Source organism: Copadichromis virginalis, linkage group LG15 (genome assembly GCF_057382275.1).
Source record: "Copadichromis virginalis isolate Kocher_CV1m ecotype Utaka linkage group LG15, C_Virginalis_male_GT1.1, whole genome shotgun sequence".
NCBI lineage: Eukaryota > Metazoa > Chordata > Actinopteri > Cichliformes > Cichlidae > Copadichromis > Copadichromis virginalis.
This window is the reverse complement of record NC_140632.1, coordinates 20,514,251-20,537,757: the sequence shown is the minus strand read 5'-3', so window position 1 is coordinate 20,537,757 and position 23,507 is coordinate 20,514,251. Positions and strand designations below refer to the sequence as shown.

At 42.5% G+C, this 23,507-nt stretch overlaps 1 protein-coding gene across 1 annotated transcript in view; it reads right to left on the bottom strand.

The window, feature by feature from the left end:
• Positions 1-23,507, bottom strand: part of ncoa1 (nuclear receptor coactivator 1) — a 106,450-nt gene that overhangs the window by 13,968 nt on the left and 68,975 nt on the right. Inside the window, exons 8-16 of the mRNA XM_085432381.1 lie at positions 21,601-21,693; positions 20,794-20,934; positions 19,928-20,075; positions 17,757-18,747; positions 13,365-13,574; positions 12,223-12,571; positions 10,422-10,598; positions 9,617-9,731; positions 9,363-9,531 (exon numbers count right to left, since the gene is read on the bottom strand). Coding sequence (XP_085288507.1) covers positions 9,363-9,531; positions 9,617-9,731; positions 10,422-10,598; positions 12,223-12,571; positions 13,365-13,574; positions 17,757-18,747; positions 19,928-20,075; positions 20,794-20,934; positions 21,601-21,693 — 2,393 coding nt within the window. The remainder of the gene's footprint in view (positions 1-9,362; positions 9,532-9,616; positions 9,732-10,421; positions 10,599-12,222; positions 12,572-13,364; positions 13,575-17,756; positions 18,748-19,927; positions 20,076-20,793; positions 20,935-21,600; positions 21,694-23,507) is intronic.

The following is a 23,507-nucleotide window of genomic DNA, read 5'->3' as shown; positions in this document are numbered from 1 at the left end:
TTGGACCTGGAGTTACTTGAGACCTGAAGTCTGAAATCTAACCATCTGTTCCCTTTATCACAACCCAGACTTATTGTTTATATCATAAAGGCCTTTGCAACAGTTTCACACCATGGTGGTGCTGCGGTTAGCTCTGCTGTCTCACAGAAAGAACGTCTCAAATGTCCGGGGCAACTGGGTTTCCACAGTGTAGTGATATATAAACAAAGCACTATAAGAATCTCTACTCCCAGGCAAAAAACAATGAAACAGCACTATTATTTACACGTAGATACTCATAAAAGTATTCAATTTTATACACTAACTAAAATGCAAAAACCTTTGTCAATGGAAAATTGTATTTAGTAGTCAGTATAATCTTTTAGTGATATAAGTTTGCATATGGTAGAATACTGCATGTAGTTATTTGTATTAGAAAATATTCAACCATGTATACTTAGAGGCATATAATTAATTGTGTGTGATCTCTAACAGGCTGCAGGCTTGGGGTGCATCCCAGGAATGCACCCCCACGCCTGGGAGCGTGGGAGAGGTCGCACCTTGTTTTATTGTTTTAACGTAGCTATGTCTGTTTCAGTCTAAGTGCTTTAACTGCTGGACTTCCTCACCGTGCCATCTAGGGTGGGGGAGACTACCCTCTTTATGACCAAGGATGTACCTTTTGTGTTTGTATGTTATATGACCCTTTTGATCAGCAGTGACACACACACACACACCATACACACACACATACGCTCAAGAGTATAAATAAAGACCAGGGCAGTTCTCTCACTGGAGTCTCTTAGTGTGGAGACTGCCCTTGCTAGCAAGAACTTCTGTGTGTTTCTCTTCTCTGAGTCTTTACTGAAGAAGTGTTTTAGAACATTTTCCCTAACATTATTTGGTCCTTCGTAGCCGGATCAGAAAATATCAGAATTGTTATCTGTGACTCTGTTCCAAGATCCAGCACTGATTCCTGACGCCGTGGGGAGCCAGCACCGAAGCCTGTGCACAGCCCTCTTGGACGAGGAGAGAGCCCCAGGACGTTAAATTCGGGTCTGGGCCGGTGTTATAATCTGGTCCACGGCGGTGGGATTCAGTCCAATGATCTGAATCACCAGTGGGACATCGGGGGTGAGAAACACTATTTGGTATTTAAAGACGGCCGCAAAGATTTAAAGTAAAAATACGTTTAAGTAACGTGATAAATTAGGTTGGGTTCGCCGGAAGGAGCCGAATTTGACTAGTTTTAGAGGTAGCTGAAATTATCTCGGGACAAATTAGGTTTAAGTTCGCCAAAAAGAATTGTGTTTCGACCAGTTTTAGAGGTAGCTGAAATTATCTCGTGACAAATTAGGTTGGGTTCGCCGGAAGGAGCCGAATTTGACTAGTTTTAGAAGTAGCTGAAATTACTTCGTGACAAATTGTAAAAGCGCGCAAATGTCCATATGTGTGTGTGTCTGGAAGTAAGTTGATTTTACAGCACAATAAATTGCTGAACTACTTCCATTTTTGTGTATCCTGCAAGAGCCCATGTACTGGTGACAAAGGAAAAAGGTTGAGTTTCATCTCATAAAACTGATACCGCTTCACCGTTAGGGTGAAGTCGAAGGCCGTATCAGTAAACCTCTCTGAAGTCAAGCGTGCCAGCGACGGCCCAGCAAAATCTTTGAAAATGGGTGATTAAACAAGTAAAATTAACACCTGATGAGAAATGTCTAGAAAAACAGCAAGCCGGAGCACGATTAATCCAAAAGAAAGAGAGAGGAATGCATCGTGGAAGAGCAAGAGGTAGAAGAAACAAAGTAGACAGTAACTCAAAATAGGATAGCAGCTCAGGTGAAGAGAGCAGTTCAGACTAGGAAGAACATAATAATCCCTCACCCAGTGAAAATTAGAGATCACAGTAGTTTGAAGTAGTTTAAAAAAGGGTTGGAAACAGACCCGACTGAATAGATATAAATGCAAGAGGAATAAAGTAAAATAAACAAAAAGCTAAATTACAACTTAATTTTAACGCATTCAAACTAATAATAAAAAGGATAACAACCTATAAACTGGTATTAATAATGAAAGCAGATATTTCACACAAACAGAACTATGATAACTGTGATAACTGGAGTGTGCAGCGTTTCCGTGAGCAGTTTTCCTGCATCTTGACTTGTGTGTAGAGTGTTCATAACATCAGCATTATGTTTTTGTTTATTTGTTTTGTTGGGTTGAAAAATAGTTAAACTGGTGATCATGCCTATGGATCACCATGGTACATATCATCAGCCATATGATTTATTTACGCAGATGAAAAAGTGAGTGTGAATGTGTCTGACGTCACAGTGTTTTTGTGCGCTGTGTAAAAGTAATTGCCTTTGATTGTGAGAGCGTGTGATTCTGCAGGTCACCAGCTATTTAAAAAAAAAAAAAAGAAGAGTGAAAAAGAGAGAGAATTTATATTGTAGATGAAAAATAATCATAGGGAGAAGGTTTTGTGTTGATCAGCAAAAAAAAACAACTATAATTTCATTTTCTGCTTTTAAGAAAGGATTGTTCACAAAAACAGAGAGAGAGAGAGGGAGGGAGAGATGTGTGTTGATTAAGCAGTGATGATAATAATGAACATGTCTTAGTTTGTCACTTTCAGGTGAAAAGCAGACCTGAATCAATTTTCCACATGCAGCAGTCGGAAGAAAGTTATAGTTTAACATCATTGGAAACATGCAGGCCAAGTTTCTGGCTGACTTATTTACAACACCGTGTGTCTCTCAACCTCACAAGCAAGCTCCAAGGAAACTAATCTCTCCCTGAAGACAAGGAATGCAGCTCCAAAGCAATAACTTGATAAAGAGACAGCAGCAAGTCCTGAGCAAAGAGTCCCAGCAAGCAGCAGCAGTGTGGACAAACAGCATCAGAGAAGAAGAGCAAACCCATCATCCTGACTGATCGGATGAATGGCACTGTGTCTACAACAAGCTGAAACTTCACTGTGCATGTGAAGAAAACGTTTGAGGAGAACTAAACAGTTGGAGTTTGACATTTGCCACCTGTGGAGTAAAATGGCAAGAAGGGACAGTGGGACACAGGACAAAGCTGAAGGAGAACTGCCGGGACTGTTGAAGTGGGAGAGGACAAAAGAGTGAGAGGACAACAGACGACAGAGAGGAGTGGTGAGAACACAGAGGAATGCTGTTATTTAATGTGGGAAATCAAAATTTGGGTTAGCAAACCTGGGGAAAAGAAAACTGACTGCTTAAGTTGGAAAATTGAGAAGGAGTCTGGATATATGCAAATATAAAAAACATATACATCATATACAAAATCACACACACAAGAAGAACATGCATTAACCCTACTAACACTTCCAAACACAAGAGAGCTCATGAAGATTAGACAACATTTTAAGCATGTCAGTCTGTTTATCATCTTGTCCAAGTCACCTAGTGTGATGCAAAGACCAGTGGACTCATAGCACATTAGTTAAGAAATGATCAAATAATAGTAGAGAAGTGTGTAAGAAAGGCAGCTTTTAAGAACATGCTCTGCTGGATATGCAGCTCCACAGACATGCATTAGACCTGCCTAATAACACAAACACATGTAATGAAAATTAGCTTGTTATCTTTCATGAGTGTTAAAATAGTGTCAATTTAGCAGACACTTGTTATTAAATACTGAATTTATCCTAAAAAAAATTGACTCTCCAAGTTGCAGGACAACAATTTAACTTTTGTGGGGAAAAAAAAAAAAAAAAAATCCTGGTTTGATAAACCAGTGATCAGACAATAAATTTAGTTGTTAATATAGTAAATTGGGAGAAGCTTCCTGCTTGATTGAGGCAGCACATGTAATTTACTGTATGAGGGAAATTGTCTTTTGTGATACTATTTTGAACATGCTTTTCTGTCGTCCTGTCAACTTAGTGGGTTAATAGCTGATATGCAAATTAGTTGATCGGTTTTAGATTAATGAAAGGTGACTGAATTCTAGCACGAGTGAATGGGATGTTTGTTGTGTGTTGAGTGGAGACTCTAAAACACTGAGTTCCTGCTTTGATGTGCGAGTGAATTCTGTATTTAGATACACAACTCTGAATACGTCAGAACAAACTTTTTTTTTTATGAAGTGCATGACAGCATGTCACATGTTTTATGATGAAGGAAAAAGGAAAATTGAATAAAATAGATCTGTGATTTAGATGAGTGAAGAGCACAGACCTGGTGATTAAACTCATAGCTAATAAGACACATTAGGCTTATGTGTGTGTTGTGCAGCTGATGGTTGGTTTGGAGTGAATTTAGCTGATGATTCTTCTCCTGTTGTGAAGTTGATGAGGAGTTTGTGTCATGACTTAACAAGGCCTTTTTATTTTGATACTTTCACAGTGCACTGAAAGTTTGGTTTGATAATTTGTTATTTTCCATTTTTATCTTTTAAACAGGCACTGATTTTGTTTGTCTATTTTCTTTTCTTTAAGCAGATCCGCACGTCGGGAATTAAAAGTGCTACACGTCGTCGAGAAAATTGTGACAAGTGAGTTTTCTCCACATTAAATTGGGTTTTGGAGAAGGCCACTTATAAGTGTCCCAGCCTAAAACTGGATTCAGCGATGTAATCCTATCTAAAGTTCTTTTTTCTTTTTTGAGATGACGTCATTTTGCTGAAAGTGGAAACTAAATGCGACGACAGGTTCCACTATCAGCAAAGAAAGAAAGAAAGAATGAATGAATGGAAATAAAAAACAAACTGACTGACTGGTAAAAGCTGACAGGACTTGACCACGACTCAAGGTTAACCTCCACCTAGACAGGACAAAAGGGTGGATGAATTTATGTGTTTCCTGTTACAGGAGCAGAAAGATGACAGCAACATTCGAGGTTGCATGATGGTTTAACCTTTGAAATGCCATTTTCTGTGTCTGTGCATCTACCAGGGGTGTTATTCACTGCCTTGTGTTGCTTACAGAGGTAACGGTGACAAAGTATGCATATGCCTGCGCAGCGCTAACATTTGTATTTTCTTTTCTACAGCATTACAGTTTTTTATGTGTTTGATTATGTGGTTTATAAGAGGATTAGTTAATGTTTTTTTTACTATAGGATTTTTGGGTTTACATGTGACTGACATTCTTTCCACAGCTAGGGTTGACTTTATGGTGTTTTTATGGCACCTCTGGAACCTGTTGACCCGTGTCTGACCTCCGTCTGACCACAGTCAATGTGTATTGCTTATGTTTGTTTTTTCTGGGACTGCATGTGGAAGATTCAGCTGAAACAAGTGACATGAGTAAAACAAATAAGAGATTGCGTGTTTATGGAATAGTTTATTGTGGGCTCTTTGCTGGCCACTTTGAGCCCATAATAATAATAAATAATATATGAGTGGAGTGACTTTGCTTAAGGGAAGTCACTGATTACATTAATGTTAACAGAGTACATGGGATGATCCATGTCTGGGGCAAATTGGGGTAATAGTTGTAATTTACTGATTTGAGAAAACCTGCACATGACACTTGTCCTGCTAGTGCTGAATGCTTATTACTCTTATAATATAATTGTTTGTAAGTGTAAAGTTTGATTTCACTTCCAGATTTTGCTTTCCAGGCCATGATGGTGTGTATGCAGGCTCCTGGCAGAGCCAGGTGTTATGCAAAACACACTAACATTTTTATTGCAGGATTATAGGTCCAGGGTGGTGCTGCTCCAGAGGAGGAGATGCCCTGATGTTACCTGGGATATGATCTAGCTAATTTTTTTCTTTGAGACAGGAATCTGATTTTGATGAGTTGACTCATGGGAGTGTCCATGTGTCAAGATGGGGGATCCAGGATTAATATGAAACAATGAATTAACATTAAATTTTGGAATTAACATTAAATTTTGTTTTATATAATTTTTGCAGCGATTTGTGTGATTAACCGTTTATTTACAGGTATTAAACCTATGCAAGTGGTGCATCCATGTTCAGATGAGGCTTTGATGGTCTATAAGTTCACTGAACTAAAGAATGTGGTTTGATGATTGTTGACATGCTCTCCAAATAGAAGTTTTTCCTCCTAGCAATGAAATACAGGTGCAGCAGTAATCTCCTGAGAAATCTTCAGAGGCCCAGTGAGAAGCGAGAACCATTCCAGGCATAACTGACAGCCCAGGCAGTGGTTGAGGTCAAAGGTCAAGCTGGTTGGGGCCCATCATGAGATCAGATTTTGGAGCCACAGCAAGGACCATGAAACTGCGTTGGAATGAGAGCTGTGCCAAAAGGGCTTTCCAGAGGCCAACAGAGGAGATTGTGGACAACAGATGGGCACCTGAAGGATGAGGGGAGCGTGCCAAGCTCCATCGACAGCGCAGAAGGAATCTAAGGATGATATCATGATTCTGTGAAAGCACAGGAACCAGAAGCCATGGTGGTGATGACAGCAGTTTCCTATGAACATCACCTAATGCTGTGTCACTATACTGTGCATACGCTGGCACATTGAAGACTGCTGGGATCATAACGCCAGTAAGATAACTGGACCCAGCACCCTTTCTACAAAGAGGATGGACAGTAGACAGTAGAAGAGTCATAAGTATTCCTACCGCAGGATGAAGGCCTGAAGTGAGGTGATGGGGGTTGATAGAGGCCAATTCAAGTGTTTCTGACCATTTCAACTGCCTGCAAAATAGCGGAGAGACCCTCCTGGATTTATCAGAGCCACTGCAAGAGGTCGAGGTCCCAGGAAACCCCGGCACCCTCAAGACAGCACAATAGAGAAATCTCACACTTGGTTGTTTCAGTGGTGAGGGGGGAGTGCTGATTGAGCCCCCGTAGGGTAAGCTCGCACTTCAACCTCCAGCCTCTGATCAACTCTAGGGCAACCAAGTGCGAGGCGTGACGGACCTGTGTGCAACCATGGGAAGGTGGACCCTCTTGGTTACCTTGACTACGACGCTCACTTTTACAGGACCCCAGCTGGTGCCGGAAACAGCTGAACCAGGAGGAAGGCAGAGAAGATGGACACACGACAACTCTCACCTAAGGGATATGACGCAAGACCACATCCCTCCGTGGATGAATAATGCCTGGTACCGTTATATCCACGACAGAACAAAAGCAGAATCGGCAAATACAGACTATTATGTCTGTTCCCATCTACCCAGCACGGCAACATACCCCACACTATATATGTTCCTGGACTAACTCTCAGGGAAGAACTACTCTATGATACTAGCAGAGAAAGGGGACTTTGTGTCCTCTTCAACAACACATGCTGCACTTACATACCAGACGATGTACATTCATCAAACATGACTGACGCCCTGAATGCTGTGAGACAGATCCAGCAGGCCCAAAAATCAGGACTATGTAAGTGATACAAGTGACTGGTTTTCTTGGCTTTACACTGGCTCCTGGTTACAGGTGCTAAAAAGACTACTCATCGGAGTTGGGATATTTTTACTTTTATTTTGTGTCTTTGTAACGTGTATATTGCCATGTCTAAAACTCATGATTAACCGCATAATATTTTCTACTGTTGCTGCATAAATAGCCATGACAAGTGATGATGATGATAATGACCCCGACCTGTTGGAACATGAAGACTTTGTGTGATTAATGACAAACTGGTATCTCACTTAAAGTTTTTCTGACAACAGGAGGGAATGTCAATGGAAAATTGTATTTAGTAGTCAGTATAATCTTTTAGTGATATAAGTTTGCATATGGTAGAATACTGCATGTAGTTATTTGTATTAGAAAATATTCAACCATGTATACTTAGAGGCATATAATTAATTGTGTGTGATCTCTAACAGGCTGCAGGCTTGGGGTGCATCCCAGGAATGCACCCCCACGCCTGGGAGCGTGGGAGAGGTCGCACCTTGTTTTATTGTTTTAACGTAGCTATGTCTGTTTCAGTCTAAGTGCTTTAACTGCTGGACTTCCTCACCGTGCCATCTAGGGTGGGGGAGACTACCCTCTTTATGACCAAGGATGTACCTTTTGTGTTTGTATGTTATATGACCCTTTTGATCAGCAGTGACACACACACACACACCACACACACACCATACACACACACATACGCTCAAGAGTATAAATAAAGACCAGGGCAGTTCTCTCACTGGAGTCTCTTAGTGTGGAGACTGCCCTTGCTAGCAAGAACTTCTGTGTGTTTCTCTTCTCTGAGTCTTTACTGAAGAAGTGTTTTAGAACATTTTCCCTAACAACCTTAATAAAACCAAAGTGGACCAAATGAAGTCTTTAAGGCACATTAAGTCAGCAATGTAGTTATTAAAGGTGAAGCAGAGACAGAAGCAACTGCAAAGCTACACTTTCAAAAGACTTTGGCATCACAGCAGTCACCAAACAGACGCAGAAGTATGATGTAAACAAACCAAAGTTCTTGTAGACAGTTTATCTGGAACACCAGTCCGCATTAATGCTAGCATTAAGTAAATGAATGGCTATGACTAAAGACAAACTTAGCTCAACCCTTGGACCACATGATACGATCACAGTTACATGATGACAGAGGACTCCAAAGCCACACTTTGTTCCTCATTGTTTACTTCACTGTTCAACTGCCAGTACTGCTGCTGTTATCGCCTCGCTCCAGGTACAGCTTGCACGTCAGTCCATTACACAAAAATCAATCTACACATGTCATTTCCACAGCGTACACCTATAGTCACTTGCACTTACAGAGCAATTACTTTCTATCAGCGATTTGGCTCCGCCCAAAAAAAACACATCATCACCTGTTTTCCTGGTTTGGAAAAGCAAGTCTGACATCGAACCATAATCATTTTCAGCCATTGAAACAACGTCGCTGCCACAGCGATGTTGATGTTTTTGAAACACTGAAATATTTTAATTCCATTTAAATCGTATCTGATGTGTTACCTGAGTGTTACAAAGAACTGAAAGAAGCATAAAAGCCAGAGATCGCCTGTGATTATTTGGCAGATTATTTGCTTTTAAACAAGCCAAAATAAACTAAACGACTGCGGTTAGAAGAGTTGAACAGAAGTAAAGGTAAACATTATAAACTAATTGAATCACCTTGTGTTTTACTTGAATGCCGTCCAGGAGTTTTATTTATATTTCTTGTGCCAAATCCTTGTGGATGGCACAAAAAAACAGATCAGAGGCCAGCAGAGGCTGCCAGCGCTTCAGCTGAGCAACTGTTTTGAATGTTTTGATTAATTATAGCAACATCGTAAAATTAATGATCATGCACTGGTCTTAAAATTAATCTTGTAAAGCCTTTGCAGGGCTTAAAGTCCAGTCTGCTGGTCAAAGTGTCCAACAGCAAAAGCTAAAGTGCTTTGTTAATATGTTTGTAGTATAAAAGCACTCAGAGTTCAGTAAGCCTTTCCACTGTCTTACAAGCTTTATGACCTACTCACCTGTATCAGTTTGTCGATACCCAGGGCTTTGTCAAGCTCAGCCAGTTCGCTTTCATCTGTCCCACTGAGGAAGTTAACCAGCTGCTCTAATAGAGCCTTCTCATCGTTCCGGGCTTCAGGTGTGGTTGGAGGGCCAAGCACTTCATCCAGCGTACAAGGCACACACTGCCTGCTCAAAAAGACAAAACACCGTCTTTCCCACGCTCCTCTCTGGGCTGTGAAGAAGCAGCTTAGACTTATAAAATCAGACTTACTCTTGTGGTGATGCCAAAGGAGCCTGCAAAGGAGTTCCCAGACCATCAAATGTCAGGGTGTCAGCCAGAGCCAGAGGCTGAAACTGGGAATCACCCGCATCCATCTTGGTTTGACCTGAAAGGGAAATTCATACACTAAGGCTTGTGGAAGAAAAAGGTTTATGAACAACAGCATGCATCTTTAGGTTTAAAGTGCTCTGTGCAACTTTTTTCATATATTAGATGCCTTCTACTTCCCTTTGTTCAAACAAACAAACAAACAAACAAACACACTTTCTACTTCCACCATCAACAGGTAACAAGATATATATGGAAGTTACATACTTCATTTAATCTTGGTAAAATCTTTACCACGCAGCCATGACGTAGCATTATATTGCCCCCTTCTCAAGTAGAGTGAAAAAATTGATCATATATAAATTTCTATCTATCTATCTATCTATCTATGGCCTGATTTATATGTCAGGCCCATGATAGTTTGGAATCTGGCCTTCTCGTTAAATTTGTTACCGTCTGGTTGTAGCTGTGGACTGTGCAGTTCATCCACATGCTAAACCAAAAAGACTGACTTTCAATCACTTACACAGCTGCTACAAGCTACACTGTTTGCTAACACAGAAAGCAAGAAAGACAGTTGATGCTCAGCAATTTCAACTGAGATGGGAAGCCTGCAGAGTGGCATAGTCCAATTATAATTTATGCTGTCATTACAAAGTTTGTTGTTTCACTAAATTTCTTTTTAATAGCAGAATTTAGTTCTGACTACACAGGGTAACCAAACTGTGGCTGCAGTACACTTATTTACCAGTGGTTGAGGTGAAAGGGTTCATAACTTCGGCCTCTGGAAATGGACTGCTGTCTATGGGGGTCTGGAAGGGGTCTCCTTGTCCCGGTTGTTGGCTTGGAGTGGCGGGATTGCAGAACTCAAATGAAGACTGACTCTGAAGGCTGCAGCCAGAGGGCGGTCTGCCATCACTGAGCCCTGCAACACAAACACAAGGACACTGCGAAAATCACTTGAAGTATTTCATGAGGAAAGAAATACTTTATGTATCCCATAATATAAAATACTAATAATATCTGGCAGATATATTTTATTCTAGGAGGTGATATCATGTGCTATGAAATATTTCCAACATCTGTCGCTGTGGGAGATGAGCTCAAACGTGCTGCGCTGCCTGTCCAGTTAGCCGTGCAGAGGGTTGTCAGGACTAATAACGATGGATAACAGTTTGCTCAGTGACCACCTCTCCACCACAGCCTTGAAAGTATCCAACTTTCAGCCAATCACTGATCATTTTATTCAGTCAGTGTCACCAGATCAGACCACAGCCCAATTACAGTGTGTTCGCTATATGTGAGTGAAAGAAAATCTCCAACATTTTGCTGCACTCAGTGCGGATCTCAGCTTCCCTAGGAAACAGAGCCTGCTCATCCCCAAATTTGAATATAGCCTCTATGTTGGTCTTCCAGTTCAGTCTGGACTATCGTTGTATACACCTCCACCACATGAACATCCTGAGTGTGCAGCCACCTCTTTCCTTCTGAAGTTCATCCCCATCTCTCTGATCTTATTCACATTCAGAAGCAGACCAATCCACAAACTCATCCACTAGTGCTCTATACTCCTCCTCCTGCCCATCACTAATGCATCCAACCATGCAGACCCAGAGTTGTACTGAAAGCCTAGCTATGACAAAATGCATCCATTTATTTTCAAGCAATTTTGGGAGATTTGTCCTTTGACATGCAGGACAAAGAAGGACGTAATCCACTTCAGACATGCTCTTGCTACTGGAAAATGAATATATCCAGTAGGAAGAGAAAGGTAACCAATCTTAATGTGACAAGCATTATACAGTTAAAAATGTAAAAAAAAAAATAAAAATCCAAGCTTGGTAAAGAAGTGTGAGATACTCTTTTGAGATACAAGAGTAAGTACTGTTTGACTCTTTAGCCATTGTGGTTCTCTTTTCTAATGTTTTATAAATTTTGCTTACAGCTTTCTGTTCCTCATGACATTTTCTATCCATGTCAAAAGCAATTAGACTCTTGACTATTCAAATTGAGCTTCTGTCTGAATTAGGTAAGCACACTGCCAGGATAGAGCATGCAGCACACTGAATGTGTGACAACCCACTTGCTATTGGTAAATCAACTGAACTATTTGCTGTGCTATTCCCGCTTTGACACAATTCAACAGCATATGGAATTCATATTTGGGATTTGGAAGATTAAAGACCGGCTACTGTCCGATCCTTTTTCTCCTGTCAGGTGATATTTAGAAAGATTCACGTGTGAAAACAGCTGAGGAAACCTTTAGACGTTTTCTCTGCAGTGTGACAAGAAGTAGAGTAAGAGTTTGGTTACATGGCTCCTGGAAGCCACTAGAGGGCATTAAGAATATAAAAATGCCGGTGAATGAACTCTGGATCATACCATTACTACTACCATCAATACAATAATAACAATAACAATTATTTTGAATCCAATCAATTTAAATACTATCCAATAACGCTTAAAGAACTAAATTAGTAACTATTATAACAAACAATCTGATATTTGAATGAAATCAAGGATTTATTCATCACGAGCTGAAACAGTACCTCTGTTAGGAGTGCCAGGAGGCTCTCTCTTCACATTTACATTGCGGGGAGTGCTGGCCTCGCCGGGTTGGAGCTGAGTGGGTGACTGCAGTTTGAGCTGGGGGGAAGGGGAGTGAAGCTGAGGCGATGGGGACTGCAACTGTGGGAGGGACTGAGGCTGAGACAGGGGTGACTGGAGCTGAGGCACAGGGGACTGGAGCGTAGCTGGGGGCTGGGGACCCGGAGACTGAAGTTGAGGGCCTCCTCCGGGGTTTGGTGTATCCTCACTGCCCTGTTTGGCCCCAGCTGGGCCTCTGAAGCCAGGCAGCATCTGGGAGAGAGGGTCCATATCAACAGATACACTAGAAATCTACAGGCAAGAAACAAATGAAAAAGAAATGCAAATAAAAGGTGTTAAAAATAAAGTATTAAAAGATAATTGGGGAAAAAGGGGGAAGTGGGCGTTGGGAAAACTTCAAAGACTACAGCTGGTAGCTGAACCCACAGTGGAGACAAAGTCCAAGAAAATAAACATGCAACTCGGTTTACAACGGCTGTCCTGCAACTGGCAACACAGGATCAAAGCTCAGAGGAAAATTTCGAGGCTTGACTGAGAAAGATCCTTTTTAACGCCGTGTCACGCAAGCATGATTGAAAATAAGTCCTCGTTTAGGGTGGGAAGATTAACATTACTGGGTCATTACAGTTGCGCGTTATGACTGTCTGATTGGTCGAAGCTGGACAGAGTTCATCAGCGTCTGTTGCTTTTGACACTTGGATCACTTACCGATCAGTTTAGGTTGTTGAAAGGTGTTTTTCTGTAATCTGGGTTAATCTGACTGGTATTTTCTGTTTTGGCTATAGGGACCACAAAATACACCTCGTATCAGCAGACGAGTAAAATCCCTATTTTTCTTACTTTTACCAGTTCATTAGTTTTACTTCCTAAACCTGGCTGCTCTAATGGCGTTTTACCTCATTATTTTCTGTCGCAGTCTCATTTTAAAGCGTTATTTTATTGGTCTGATGATGCAGTGGCGATCTGAAACAAGTTCTCATTAAGCTGTAGTTGAAATCCCACTCTGAAGGCCTTCTGTTTTATTACTTTACACAAATGTTAAATGCCCAATTTTCAAAAATTAACACAATATCAACAGCTGTACCATGGAGTCTCGGCTGTCTTTGCGGCTGTCTCTGCGGTTTTCTCCGACAGGGCTCGATTTGGGGCTGGACACTCCTCCAAGTTTGGTTGCACCTCCTGCGCCAACCGTTGACCCTGTACAGGTCACTCCCTCCCCACCAGCTTTCTTCTCTACCTTAATTCTCACTGTCTGAAGGCTCAGAGCAGATGGAGGTGGCAGGTCGTCCAAGTCCTTCAAAAACAAAAAGGTTTCAGCCAGGTGCCAAACATCAGGAAGTCAAATACAATGTAGTATACAGTAAAGAATAAATGTTCATCATAAATTAACGGACTTAAGCACTGCTTGCATTTACCTGAAATTTAAATATACGAAAATGTAATAATACAGAGAACCCTAAATATGAGCTAATTATTATGTTTAATTTTCACCTTTTCATAGAGTGACTGCATCCGAACACATAGTTTACAGAAGAATGTATGTTTGTATGGGATATTAAAGACCATCTTAAATTATAATATATTTGACTTTTAAAATTAAAACAATCCAACCATTAAAAAAGACCAAATATTATATTAGTATATTTTTATACTGCATTGTGTTTCCTTTAAATTTTATTCCAGAAAAAGAAGCTAAAGTTCTCTTTCATAGCATTCGTTTGTGTCCACTATGGGAACGCCTCCTGCGTGACCTCATCAGAAGCTCAAATACCATTACGCCAGCCCTTACAGCAAAAAGATTTTTGCCTGGGATACACACCCCGTGTGTGCGGCATGCCTGGGCTTATCTCACGCTCAGGCTGCCTTGACACCCGCACGAGACTGTATCCACTGCGCGGCTGTCCCACGCAAACTACTCCGCCGCATGCTAGCTCGCCAGGCTAACCTGTCGGGTGGCGACCCTTTGCTGTGTGAGGCTGCTGCGGTGCCCGATGATTTGGCCGCAACGCCAGGGCCGAGCTGGGTAGAGGCAGACCCTCAGCCCATCGCGACCGCTTTCCCGTCGCTGGAGGCACACGGAGATCGTGAGTTTTTCCCCGATGCTGGAGTCACCTGGGGAGATGCCAACGAGGACGGAGATGAGTCGGCTGATTCAGAGCTCCTGCTGTCTGACGATGGCGAGGAGGAAGATTCCAACCTCCTTGGCTAGCATCAGCTGGGCTGCAAAGCCCTTGGCTACCGGCGAGGTTGAAAAACCGACACCGCCGTCTCCCCTGGATCTCGACATGCAGGACATGTGCAAGCGCGCAGCCGCTAGGCTCAACATCCCGTGGCCCGCCATACAAACAGAGGATGTAAAGTCTCGTTTTGACGGCGAGCCCACCCGCTCAGCGCTGGGTGGGCTCGCAGGGACTGGACCCTCACCGAGACGGCCACCGTCGCGTGAGAGTCTCTGCAGACTGTTCACTCGCTCTCCGCGAGTGGAAGAGGCCAGGTTTCTTGTCTCAGGGCGTTGCCATGGGGGCAGTTTCAGCCAGGAAGGCGATTTCCACAGATGCCCCTCTTTCGGGCTGGGGGGCCACCCACGAGGGCAGAACAGTGAATGGGGCCCTCACATGCGCTCCACCCACATAAACTGTCTGGAACTGCTGGCGGTTCACCTGTCGCTAAAACACTTTCTCCCTTGGCTGAGAGGTCATCATGTTTTAGTGAGGTCGGACAATTCCACCGTTGTGGCCTACATCAACAGACAGGGGGTCTGGGGTCCCCCAAGTTACACACACTAGCACACAGACTGATAGTCTGGAGCAGTGTCCACCTGCTGTCACTGAGAGCAACTCACGTGCCGGGGATCTTGAACTTTGGAGCAGATCTTCTCTCCAGGGGAAACCCGCTGTATGGGGACTGGAAGCTTCACCCAGAGGTGGTGAAGCAGATCTGGCTGCGATTCGGTCAGGCGACCGTGGACGTTTATGCATCCAGTGAGAATGCTCAGTGTCCCCTGTTTTACTCGCTGCATGATCAGAGAGCTCCACTCGGGGTGGATGCTCTAGCTCACGAGTGGCCGAGAACCCTCCTCTATGCTTTTCCCCCAGTGGCCCTCATTTCTCCAACTCTGGCCAGAGTGAGGGAGAGAAGTCACTATATGATCCTGATAGCCCCGCACTGGCCAGGGAAACACTGGCTGGCCGAGATTTTTCAGCAGCTGTGCGGCCCACCTTGGCTGTTACCACTACGCAGAGACCTCCTGTCTCAGGCACAGGGGGAAATATTCCACCCCCACCCAGAGAGGCTGGCTCTATGGGCTTGGCCCGTGAGTGGTTTAACCTGAACACGGTGGGGCTCCCTCATAGTGAATTACAGGCCACCCCTTTTCAGTGCTCTGTGGCTGTGATTCTGTCATTTCTTCAGGCCCTGATTGATAAGGGTGAAGCCTTCTCCACCATCAAGGTGTATTTGGCAGCAATTTCAGCCTGCCATATTGGTTTTGAGGGAAAGACTGTTGGCCAGCATCCCTTAATATGCCGTTTCATGAAGGGTGCACGGCGTAAATTGCCTACGTCTAGGCTGTTGGCTCCATCGTGGGACCTTCCCACAGTATTGGCTGCGCTCTCCTGTTGCCCATTTGAACCCCTGGAACAGGTTGAGTTGAAATTTCTGTCCTTGAAGACAGCTCTTTTAATTGCTTTAGCTTCTGCTAAACGTGTGGGAGAGATCCACGCTCTCTCAGTGCATCAGTCATGCATTCAGTTCTCCTCGGATAATACGAGGGTCAGTATGCGGCTCAACCCTGCCTTTGTCCCAAAGGTTGTCGGCACATGTTCCCCTATAGAACTGCCGGCCTTTTGCCCACCGCATTTCTCCTCAGTGGAGCAACAGCAGCTGCATACCTTGTGTCCAGTCCGTGCTCTGCGCATTTACATGGACCGAACCCAGAGTGTCAGACAAAGTGACCAGCTGTTCGTGTCCTGGGCTAAACCACATATGGGAAAGCCTGTGTCTAAACAGCGCCTCTCCCATTGGATAGTAGGAGCAATTGCCCTGGCCTATACTAGCAGGGGCCTTCAGCCCCCTGCTGGCTTACGTGCGCATTCCACTAGAGGTCTGGCAACCTCATGGGCTCTCTTTAGGGGAGTTTCTATTCAGGAGGTGTGTGCAGCTGCATGCTGGACCTCACCTCATACATTTGCTAGGTTTTACAGGTTAGATGTGACAGCACCTAACCTAGCACATTCAGTCCTCAGTGCAGGTTCTTCCCGGGTGGGGGCCTCTCCCCTGTGAAGTGCTGTTGGGGACGGTTGTCTTCTTAACAGGCATGTCTGGCAATCCGGGAGTCAGTATTTCTCCCATAGTGAGACACGAAACGAATGCTATGAAAGAGAACTTAAGGTTATGTATATAACCCCGGTTCTCTGAGTAGCATGAGTGAGTGTCTCACCAGACCGCCCTCCTTGCTATGGAAGCGAGGAAGTGGTGGGCTTGTTTTGAATGACATCTGACGCTATGTCAGCCTATTATATAGGGAGGCACTGGCCCCTCCTGACATGGGCGTCACCTAGCCAGCCTGTAAGGGCTGGCGTAATGGTATTTGAGCTTCTGATGAGGTCACGCAGGAGGCGTTCCCATAGTGAGACACTCACTCATGCTACTCAGAGAACCGGGGTTATATACATAACCTTAAGTTTCCTTTTATAGTATTTGCAATGCCCTATATTCTAGACTTCCATTGCAATAAGTGAAAATGATTAACTATTATTTCAGATGCTGTTCTGGTTCTGATTCTCATCTTTTGGGTTGAGTAGGGATGTGTTTGTAGACTGTTATTTTTTTTAGTTTTTGTTTTATGTGGCAGCAGAAAGGAAAAAAATGTGAATATCAGATTAGAAATAAATACAGTATAGAAGGCAATTACTAATACTTTCAGGCTCACGTGCAGCCCTGCACTCCAATACAGCTGGAATTGTGTGGCTTTTGGATCTCTTATAGTCATAACCCTACTTAGGTAAAACTATCATAGTTTGGACCTAAAATACAAAGTATCTAAAATAAAATCAGTATATATATTCTAATACTGGATCATTGTAATTGATTCCAAATTGTCTATATAATTTTTATTTTGCTGCTGTACACTGCTGGGCAGCTTTATCTAGAACAATCGTTTAGTGCAGTTGCTTGTAACTAAAGCTTTAAAATAAATGGTTTTAAGTACAAAGCGCAATATTTGTATCCAAAATGTGCTGATTTTAAGCATAAAGTAGCAAAACACAGAAGTAATATTAAATAAATAACATTATTAAATTGTACTTCATTAAGCATTTCACCAGTGGTCGTGTCCGGGCTCTCGTCCACTGTAAGATTAACAGTAATCTAATAACATAAGACTGGCAGTGGGGCACAAGGAGAACCGGTCTTCCATATGTGGTGTGGTGGGAAAGGAATTTAGAAAGAAAAAAAGCTTTGGGCTTCCATATTATACCTTTTCATCTGTACCCAGGAGAAAACGAAGCAACTGGTGGTCCTGTGGCTCTCTCGAGTCGCTCTTGGGAGGTCCTGCACCCAGCGCCGGACTGGCAGGTGGCTCCTTCTTGATCTCAACTTCAGTTTTGTTTATTCCTTCCTCACTGGTGGTGGAGGCATCATTGGGACTACTGTCCTGAAGCAGCCGGTGGAGGATCTTGTGTCTTTCAGTGAGACTGCTGTGGGAGGCAGGGCACTGAGGGGCAGGAGCAGGGTTAGGTGGATGAGGTGAGGAGGTGCAGTGGATGCTGTTGCTGTTGTTGTTAGAGTCAGCTCCTGTCCCATTGCTATCCAGGAGCTGATTGAGTCTGGGGTTACCCAGCTGTGAGGCAGAAGAAAGGGGGACTTTAACAGAGTCCTCTCCCCCTTCTTCACCTCCATCTGAGGGTTTTGTTGACGGAGGTCGAATAGAGGAGCCGGTGGGTGTACTGGCTTGTCTCTGAAGGACCGGAGAGGACAGGGAGAAAGACCCTGTTGACCCACCGCTTGCGCTACTGTTGCCATCACCACTAGACTGCTGCCTGTTGAGGCTTCCTCCACTGCTTAGAGCCCCAGCTGGGGAATGGAGGCCAGGTGTGGAGGGAGAGAAGGGGTTCCCTGGTACCCGAGGGCTCCCACCTAACCCAGGACTGGCCCGTGGCATCCTGGGCGACATAAAAGAGGTAGGGGTTGCTGTAAGTGGGCTGCTCAAAGGAGAGGGGCTGTTGACCTGCTGGGGACAATTCGTCCGATTGGGTGTCAGGTAGCCTGTCGGCGTGGCTGGATTATGTCCGTGGGAAGAGGCATTGCTGTTGTTGGTGTGAAGGCCCGCGGTGGCGAGACTTGAGCCTTGGGTTGAATTACTGCTGGGGGGGAGGGAAGGGGAGCGGGAGGGAATTTGGGCGATACCGCTGAGGGTTGGTGGAAGGCTGGGGTTAGTGTTTTCCTGAGAGCTAGCAGTGTTGTGTTCCCTGGGAAAAGAAAAAACAAAGGAAAATTAAAGATGTCAACCACATCTTTATATCACGTCCACAAACACCCCATTTTCTATCAGTGTCTGCCTTATCCAGGCTTCAAGCGTCATCCAGGCTTCTCTGTCTGCTGCTCTTTAAATTCTCCCCGTAATCAATAAAGTGAAAAAAACATTAAACATTCATTATCTCCATTACAAGCTTTAAGAATGAAAATCCATATCAGAACACTTGTCGTAGCACTTTTTGTTTGCTGATGATTAAAAAACTTCTGTTAACAATCAATAAGTCAAACTGCACCTTTCATGGAAGAGAAAACATCAAATAAAATGTAATAAAATGGCCAATCAGTACATTACTGAAATTCCCAGAGGAACCCACCCGAGGGATTAGTAAAGTTTCATCTAATCTAATTAAGACAATATCAATTAAATATGAGGAACAAAAAATTATAATAAAATAAACTAGAATAATCAATAAACTCTAGTGAGAAAAGGAAATTCTGAAGAATTCAGTTACAACAAGCCAAAACAACAACCTTACTGGGTTTCCACACTTTTCCTTGAATTCAAGCACTTTTCAAGATATCCCAGCACCTTATGGCTGTGGCAAGTTACTCTCTCAGTTCTTCGGCACATTCAATGAGTCTGCCATAAATGATCAAATTACTGTGTAAGGCGCACATTCATCTGAAAAGTATCACTGACCCATTTTACCATAAAAGCAGTTTAATTACACTTTAACGCAGCTGGTAGAACTTCAGAGAAAGTCAGAGCATTTTTAAAATCCTTGAAAATACCAGCATCATCTGCAACATCCCCCAAAAAGACCATAACTGGGAAACTAACATGCATGGGACTCTGCAGGTGCATGCTGTGCACACTTCAGTGGATGAAAATTCATTTTACTCTGAGATACCACTTGTTACTGACACAAAGTGAAGTAAATTACTATCATAACATCTACACTAAGGCTAACTTCTGAAACTGGATAATTAATTCTGACCATGGAAGTACAAAGTTTTAAAATCTTTGACCTTTTACATGTGGTTGTCAAACATCACTTTATCCACTAATAAATAAGATTAGGCTCAGTTGCAGTCATCTCCTGTGTGTGTGTGTGTGTGTGTGTGTGTGTGTGTGTGTGTGTGTGTGTGTGTGTGTGTGTTCAGTCACAGTACCTGTCAATAGTGTGAATGCCCATAATGAAGGGCTGTACATCAGGGTTGGGGGGGCAGCAGAACTTGCAGCGGGTCTGAGCACTAAGCGGAGTGCCATCACTCAGAGTGAAATGGTACAGCGGGCTGATTGCGGTCCCATGTGTCATCACTGTTGAGAATGAAAGAGAAATAAAGGATTTAGGCCTAAAAAGGTCATTCTGAGGCAGACATCTGTGTTATAAGACGAGGTGACAGATGATGCTCCACCTCGGCTTTAGCCTGCTGCTTAAACGTGCTTTAGATTTACCGCATCCATTTCTGATAAGCTTGAAGTCTCACAGAGGAGTTCTCTAATTCAGATACATGAACCACTTCAACTGGTTTCTTTTGATGTGGAGGAGCAGCGTCTCAGGAATGTGTCACTTTTCTGTTAGCAGCCGAGCTGAAATTAAGCCAAGTCAGTCGATGTATAACTAACTTCTGAAGTGTGACGACTTCTTTTAGTTCCTTATCTTTTAGTAAGTTAAGTGTGTAATTATTGCTTGGTAAAAAATAAATAAATAAGAATAATAATTTGCAGGGCTGCAGGAACCTTACAGACTAATCAATCAACCTCATTCATTACTGGTTACAAGCCTAGAGCGAAGTTGTCACCTCCATAAATCTACATAAACATCCTCTCTCGATGTAGGTGGATCCAAGTTAGTTTGAAAAGTTTTTAATATTTAGTATTCTACTCAGTTCACTATAGTGCCATTGACATGTTGCAGAAACTCCTGCAGCCATGACAGAGCCGGCAGTGAGCGTGTCAATAATTTCTGAGAGTGGAGGCAAAAGGGGGGAGAGAGAGAGAGAAGAGAAAAAAAAAATCAATAGTAGCTACTCACCCTCATGCAAAAGCTTCTTGGCGTGGGAGGGCTCTTTGCCCTGCGGCTGAAAGAAAGCATAGATACATTTCCTGACCAGGTCCTCCCATCCAGGCCTGCCTGTCGCTCGCAAAGCACTAGTTTCTATGGAGATGATCTTCCCTGGATTAAAACACCACACACACACAAACAAAAGATCAGCCTGCACCGATTTCAACAACTGCAGCAGACTTCACACTTTCAGGGTTCACACTGTTACCTTTGAGAAACGAATTTAAAAAAAAAAAAAGGAAAATCTCCGAATACTTTCTAAAATGATCTTTAAGCCTCATTGTTGCTGTAATTTTTCAAGATTTTAGGCTTTCGCCTGGGTGGGATATAAATTCATTCTAATAATACAGTAAAGCAAATTTTGTACATGTGTTTGAGTTTTAGTGACTGAACGCGAGGTAAGGGAGTGAACATACTATTGAGGGATGCAGATGAGAATTTAAAGGATGGATATATATGTTAGTATTTGGATTTTTACACTCATTTACAGCCTTTTTAAGAACACGTGAGGTATCTGCTTAATTCTTGACACCCCCCTTATTCTTCTTTGTGCTATAAAGGTTTAGTTCCTTTAATGTCTTGAACGGGAAATGTTTAAACTGAAGAGAGTTGCTTACTAAGTCTTGTTCTGTGCTGATATATCACAGCGTGGTATGAACTGTGGTTGAATAAAATAAATGCTGACCTCACAGGCGGTGCTACAAAGGGCCCCAAAGCCTCACAGGTAAGAGTTTGAGAACCATGGGTGTAGACGATGAGATTTTTATTTCCTTTTACCTGTGGGATCCTGCTTTGTGATAAAAGACTCCGTGCTGACAGGCTGGGTTCGTGGCATCCGGCAGGCAATGCATATCAGGCAGCTCTGCAGGTCTAAAGAGGACACAAGGAGCGAGGTTTATGTAAATGTTTGTTGCAGTCAATAAAAGAAAGAAAAAATTCACAACAGCTGAAGAATGGAGGTGATATAAATGAATTTAAAGACTAAGGGATGCACAGATTCACCTCCTTTTGTGTCAAGACAACAAATTGCTGAATACTTTTAAGGTTTTTCAGGATTTCATTAAACTAGTTTTAAATGTTTATCACCTGCAAGACTGATATAACACAGAAGAGAAGATCATCAGTTATATTATTACTTAATATGGTTCGGTTGTTATCAGCTGAAATATAATTAATAACTCTATAGCAGTAGAAATATCCATTACTTGGGAGCATACAGTCCATATTCTTATTACTTAACACGAATCGCTGTCTTTGGAAACCTTAAATACAATTTTCTTAAATACAACAGATTCTTTTTTACAGTGGATTTTGGATATTCTTGAAATATATGAAGAATTCAATCCAAAAAACAGTCTGAAAAATAGCAATAAAAGTATGAACTGTGAGACAGGAGAGCGGGGACCAAATTCCCGCCCTATACCTGCGCTGTATTATTAAAAGATATTTGTTAAATCCAAGTAGTGAATATCAAAGACCTTCAACTACACATCCTCCTTCTTGCAACCACTATTCAATTACAATAACAGCTTGCAACATTTATTGTGCTGCATTTTTTTGCCCCACAATGGTGGTCTTGTTTTGTCTTGCACCATAAATCTAGAACATCCCTCTCGTTCACAGTGCATCACACATCTCTTAAAGCCCAAACTCACTCCCCCAGTTTAGCTTAATTTAAGTCAAGATGACAGAAAGATAAACTCTGGTCAACAACAGAAGCAAAACCAGTTCAGCTGTTTGGAAACAGTTTCTTTCAAGACGTTTGGCAGCAAATACAACAAATATAAATAACACAAAAACACTTATATTTAAAAGTTCAATGAATGAACTACAAAACGGACGAAACAACAGCTTGCTGGAACACAAAAATAACATTTTCTTGCCAATTTTCTATAGAAACATGTCAAACAATGAAGTAGGAGCCACTAAACCAGATTCCACACACAAGAAGAGAGTCCTCCAATCCACAAGGCCAGCTCTTATCAAAGTGACTAAAAAGCAGACAGAACAAACAGCCCAATGAGTCTGCAATGCAGGAAAAAAGAAAAATCACACAGTTCATCAAGGCTACTGCGCCAGCGGCTCCAAAGAACATTAAAAACATCACCCAACAATCTGATGGCAGTCCAATTAACCAGCGAGTGAAAGGTTTTGGTGGCAGCATCAACAGCAAAAAGTCATAAAATAACTGCAGAAGTATTTATCCATCAACAATGATCACCTTCTGTGTAAGCCAAATCCATTATTTTCTTAAATTGGATTGATTGCTGACATAGCCAAGAACATTTTCATGATTCGGGAGAAACAGATAAACAAGTTTCAATAAGCGAAAACATGCTTCCCTCACCTAAGAGAAACACTACTAATAGAGTTTTAAAAAAATAACTAATTAAAACTTCATATCTAAAACTATTCTTTGTCTTTTTTTTTTTTTTTTTTAACTCTGAGTGCACTGGAAACCCATAGATAGAAAGACACTCTGCTACTATAACAGCTTTACGTGATTCACATTTTTAAAAAATCCTTATTTATCCTTTACTGGAATTTTGTGACGTTTCAGCTCCTCTTCCTTGAAGCAAGCGTTCTTCCAGTATGCTGTTCCTCCATCATCCATTCGTAAGATAAGATACATCCCTGTGTTACAGCATCCAAAACACCACCAACCTTTAATGTAACTTAAATAG